Source organism: Ixodes scapularis, unplaced genomic scaffold (assembly GCF_016920785.2).
Source record: "Ixodes scapularis isolate PalLabHiFi unplaced genomic scaffold, ASM1692078v2 PGA_scaffold12__126_contigs__length_90152505, whole genome shotgun sequence".
Classification (NCBI taxonomy): domain Eukaryota; kingdom Metazoa; phylum Arthropoda; class Arachnida; order Ixodida; family Ixodidae; genus Ixodes; species Ixodes scapularis.
Window position 1 is genome coordinate 49,095,744 of NW_024609838.1, and position 5,694 is coordinate 49,101,437.

General features: G+C 40.5%; 1 protein-coding gene across 1 annotated transcript; it reads right to left on the reverse strand.

Moving 5' to 3' along the window:
- Nucleotides 1–340: 340 nt before the first annotated feature.
- Nucleotides 341–857, reverse strand: LOC120851176 (the record flags this gene model as incomplete). Its single annotated transcript, XM_040223772.3, has 1 exon — nt 341–857. A coding segment is annotated over one exon (471 nt), but the record flags the coding sequence as incomplete, so codon positions are not given.
- Between the last annotated feature and the right edge of the window lie 4,837 nt (nt 858–5,694).

The window sequence follows — 5,694 nt, forward strand, 5'->3', positions numbered from 1 at the left end:
CAGGGAGTTGTAAACGGCTTTCACTTTTTTGAACTAAAAAAAAGAAAAATTATTTATGTAGCAAGATTTGAAAATTCACTCAATTTGGCATCTCTATAGGATTCATTTTATGTCAAATCCATCGTTAACTTTCCATCCTAAGACATCAGAACTTCTGAGGTCACAGTTCATAAATATAGATAGAATATTTATTTATTTATTTATTTATTTACCCTAAGGGTCCTTTCGGGCATTACATAGGGGGGAATTTTTAACACCAATATAAGTAGCAATACAAACAATGAACAAATAGCCGTAACACACTGCGAGCAACAAAAAAGATAAAAGCCATAAAGAAACAATTCAAAGTTTTCATGGCGAAGCAAAGCATACAGAGTGATAATGACTTAGGCTTTTTCTGAGATAAAAGAAATCAAGAAGCCTAAAAAAGTTTGGTAATCCTGTATGACTGCAATATTACTTGGTAAAGCGTTCCATTCACTTATTGCGAGGTTCAGCGGGGAGTATTTGTTTAAGTTAGTACGCGCAAATACTGAGTTTACATTGTTAGGATGACCAAAGCGGGGAAAAATGCGAGTAGCGGACATAATGTGCGTTTGACGGGAAGATGATGAACTATGGTAGGTTTTATGAAATAACGAAAAACGTGCCATTCGCCTTCTGGTCACGAGGGGCATTAAATCTAATGAATCTTTGATACGGGTGATGCTACTAGTAGCAGAGTGATCGCGTGCTATAAACCGGGCCGCTTTATTTTGTAGTGACTCCAGACTGTTAATTAAGTAAGCTTGATGTGGATTACATATCACTGAGGTGTACTTCAGTTTGCTTCTTACAAGGGATGTATATGCCATAAGTTTCGTGTTAGGGTCAGCTAGAAATAAGTGTCTTCTCAAGAAACCTATTTTTTAGAAGCATCCCTTAAAGTTATTTCAATTTGGAGGTTCTATGAGAGGCTAGGTGTTAAATGAATTCCTAGAAATTTATATGATTGTACCCTTTGAATATCTGTATTGTTAATTCTATAAGCATGTTCGGTTATCTTCCTTTTCGTCGTGAAAGACATGTATTTAGGTTTCTTTGTGTTAATCTGCATTTGCCAATGAGAACACCACCTTGAAATTTTCTCGAGGTCAGCTTGAAATATAGCACTATCAGAGGGAAAGGTTATGGCCCGATAGGTGACGCAGTCGTCTGCGAAAAGCCGAATGGTAGAGGTAATGTTGTTATGAATGTCATTAATATAAAGGAGAAAGAGTAAAGGCCCGAGGACAGAGCCCTGGGGAACACCGGATTTAACGGAGACAGTAAGAGAGACAATGTTACCTATAATAACACCCTGGTATCAATTTGAAAGAAAGCCTGAAATCCATTTAACGATGCCTGCTTCTATCTTTGCTCCTCCTAGTTTATGTATTAGTCGTTTGTGGGGGACACGGTCGAAAGCTCTTGAAAAGTCAATAAATACTGCATCAGTGCTGAGGGATGAGTGTATACTACAAATGAAGGTCAGTAACAAGTCCAAAAGTTGTAGTTCATAGGAGCGTCCTCGTCTCCTGTACTTTCCTTATAAACGAACAAGTGGAACAACCTTCACGTGTTTAGCTGGGTTTTCGTCTAAGCATTATGCAATGACAGTAAAGAGCGTGGAAAAACTATTCAATATTCAAATCGAAAATATTCCGCCAATACGTCTATTCGCTTCAAACTAAAAATTTACTATTCGCACAACACTACATGTTAGTAAGGAATTTTAAGCAAGTGCACATAAGATGCAGTATGAAGTAAAACATGTTCATACCTTTATTCATAGAATAATTAGTGGGCCACGCCCAGCTTTCAAATGGAAAGCAATCTCTAACTTCCTGAGCAATCAAGTTTATATGGAGAACTACAGAACCTGGAAAACAAAACAAAAACAATGTGGTATGTGATTAAATTGTGAACAGAACGTGATGACAGAATAAACCTCTTGATTGCTACAAACTATGCGTTACACATAAGCAGTGCTTGAAGTCTCTCGCTAGTTGAGGGGTCCCTACAGGAAGGGGGGAGAGCGGGGGGAAAGGGGAGGGGGGGTTCTGACGAAATTTTTTAGATGCACACGAAATAACACCCACTGCTGACTCTGTCCCCGCCATACCTGCAACCCTCAAATTGCTAATCCCCAAAAGTCACATCCCTGAAAACAAGCTATTTTATTGCAAGATATGATTTTGATTTCACTAATGCTGGGGCTGTGGAGTAGGGTCTCAAACCATCCGTTAAAATCAGTGGGAAGTCAGAGACCCCCTGAGACCCCCAAACTTTAAGCCCTGCACGTAAGTGGAGTGCAGGGACCTCAGCTTAATTCTGGCAGACGCCAGACAGTGAAACCAACTCGTGACTTATGCTACGAAACCATTTTAGCAAGGGAAGTTTGAAAAAAGCCTTCCAAGATGGAGTTGCCGCATTATATGAGTTTATTCATGCCTGCTGTCACAAGTTAATTTCTGGTGTTACTGCCAAGTGCACCTCCCAGAGATAAACAGGTGCTTGAACACCGTGTTAGTAAGAAATTTGAAGGAAGTGCACACAAGATTCTTTGCACTTCCTTTACTAATAAATTCTTGGGAATTAATTAGTGGGTCACGTCCAGCTTTCATGTGGAAGGCAATCTTCATAACTTCCACAGCAATCAAGTCCGTATGAACACCTACATAACTTGAAAAAAAAATGTGGAATGTGGTTAGGTTTTGAATAGAATGCGATAACAAACTCAACCTCCCGATATCTGCAAAACTATGAGTTACACGTAAGTGCACTGCAGGCGCCAGTGTGATTTAAGAAAGCTCTAAACCCAAATGAAATTACTTGGAAGGAGCATGGACAAAGAACTTAGGCAAGTTAGAGTATTTGTTACATGACAGCACCATAAGTTATTGGATATACACGAAACATTTCAAAATATTTAAAACTCCATAAATTACAAAAGTATTTTTTTAATGTTCGTCGTTTTTATCTGGTGACCAGGATACCTTGACACAACTCCTACTGTCGCGACGGCAGCTCGTCCATAAACCACACGACTGATTGAGACGTTGAACACTCCCTCTTTCGTTGTTCTCTACCCACGTTCAGCACGCCACGCATGTCCGTTACTCAGGCAGGCTCTGTACCTGATTCTTCCCCTGCCGTCTCCACCACAAAAGTGACGTTGAATTCGAAGGAGCAAACTGTGCCTGATATTCCAACTGCCCAAAACTTGGGAGGGAAAAGTGGGATAAAGGAGCATGATGCGGCGAGGGACGCCTGGGCGCCTTCTGATCCATGCCTGGAAGTGCATACAAGAGATCAGCGAGTAGCACCGCCTCTCTGCTTGGGACTGACTAGGGACAAGGCAGATGTCGTCACCGACGCCTGAAAACATGGCCGGCTCACTGAATAGGTGGATCGGAGGGCCCCGCAACTAATTAGAATTTTTGTGTGAAACTAATGCAATGTTTGATAAACAAATTTGGCAGTTTTATAGTAAAATGTAATGGGCTTCAGTGACGTACTTAGATTTCATTTTTTCCATTCCTGAAGAGTCTAGAACTAGTTGAATTCCAAAATAATTTCTACAGCTGTTACTAGTTTTACACATACACATAAACAATTTTTTTTATGTGTACAGAAAATTAATGCTTAATCTATTTAAAATGTTGTTATTGCCGCTACAAATTCTTGTCGCCCCCCATAATGCATTCCACGAGAAGGCCCTTGAGGGTAATAAACTTGAACTGAAGTAACACCCATGAAACAGTGTGTGGATTTTTATGGTGCTCCAACAACCAAAACAGAGCCACAAGTAATCCTACTCGTCAATATAATTAGGATAAAAATTCATGCTGACTAAAATTTAGTTTGGCTTGTTGATACGTCACAAAGGAAACATAAAAAACCGCTACGGATAGGAGTGACTCGGCAAAACAAAATGATTACTCTCAGTGGAGGTTTGCTACCAGGAATTAAAAATAAAACACCAAGCAATGAAGATAACTTAAATCATGTGGCACCACCTACCCCACATGGATATCGGTTTGTGTACTGACCAGAGAAGGGGAGCGAAAAAAAAAACATTGGAAGAGGAGACACCTCCAGGTGCATTGTGTGGTGGAAACAATATATGATCCACTTTTGCATAGCCTATGCAGGTGAAGCAAAACCCTATATCAAAGACCGCCCTCGGTGTCCTGCGAACATTTGGCAGTACAGTTACAAGATGTGCGGTTGCAAGACAGAGTTCAATATGATCACATAACTGCAGGCTATCAGGATAGAACCACAACGTAATGTGGAAGCTGGTGAAATTTCGGCTCGTGACAACTGCTTCCTCATCCGGTCCAACTCTTTGTTAAAAAAGGATCTTGATTACCTTCAACCAATAAACAAAAGCAAGCATCCTCAGCATTCACATAAGGTAGGTGGCACAGGCTGATTGCTTGTCGTGTAGTACGTACCATAGAAATAAACCAGAGATGCAAATTGTGAACTGTGAAAATAAAATAATGTGTCACTTCCGCCTTTTTTTCTGGTCTTTTGAAAATCAAATTATTTACAATCTTTCTTATCTGAGCCACTTATATACAACAGAAAATGGAGGGAACCAAATTTGTGAACGTATGGAGAAAAACTATTTTCCTTGTACCGAACCACACTCCAAGAACAAATCTTGGCTAATAGAGTAGCCCACAATTGAAATAAAGTAGTGCTGTATCCTGCATGCCAAAAGATGCACAAAGGCGCTTGCCAAGTGTGATGCAGATGGGCACTGTGGGAAGCTCTTCAAGTTCAACATTGGAGATGTGTGTTGCATTCTAAAAGTAAACCATGATGCAGTTAAACATCAAACCATATCATTATCTGAGAATGTTTCAAAGGCAAGAAGGCACAAGTGGCTAATCTTAAATGCATTACCAGACAAAATGTAATCGTCAGTGGTGAAACTTATAAAAGAACTGCTTGTAAAAGGTAATTGTTGCAAAAACATGGCCTTTGTAGCCCCAGATTTCATATCATTTATTTCACACTGCTAAATTAAGGACGTGACATCCTCAAACAAAAAGCACACGCAACGAAAATGGCACAACAAAGTACTGGGGCAGGATACCACTAGCAGACAATAGTTGATTGAACGACGGCAAGCTGAAGTATTCAAATAACAAACCTGCTGCAAAAAGATGTCCGAGCACTCCATCATGACTGTAGTAGCGTGCCTCGAATGACTGGCATGGGATGGCTGCTTTTGTAGAGGCATCGTAGCTGAAGAACAGTGTTGGCAGGCTCCTAATGCTCCCAACTTGAAATCCACCAAGATGGGTCCCAGGAGCCAGTGTTTTCTCGTGGTTGGCTCGAGAACGATGAATTCCGTGGCATCCTGTGGTTCGTCCAGCGTAAAGTCCCGTCATTGCTGGCGACGCTCTGAAGTATAATCTACAGCAAAAAGATGCGTGAGTGCTTCATCATGTCTGTGGTAGCATATCCCCCACATTTGATCTTTTGGAGCAGGTGATTCCTATTTATCACATAGTAAAAAGCAAAGCAAGTACTATAGAAATTCCCGCAGTTCCTCACAGTGCCATAAAAACTATTATAACTGCAATTATAACGCACAATAATTTGCAGCGAAAAGAATGCTGTTGGGAGTCTTGTAATAAAAGGGGATAGAAAGCA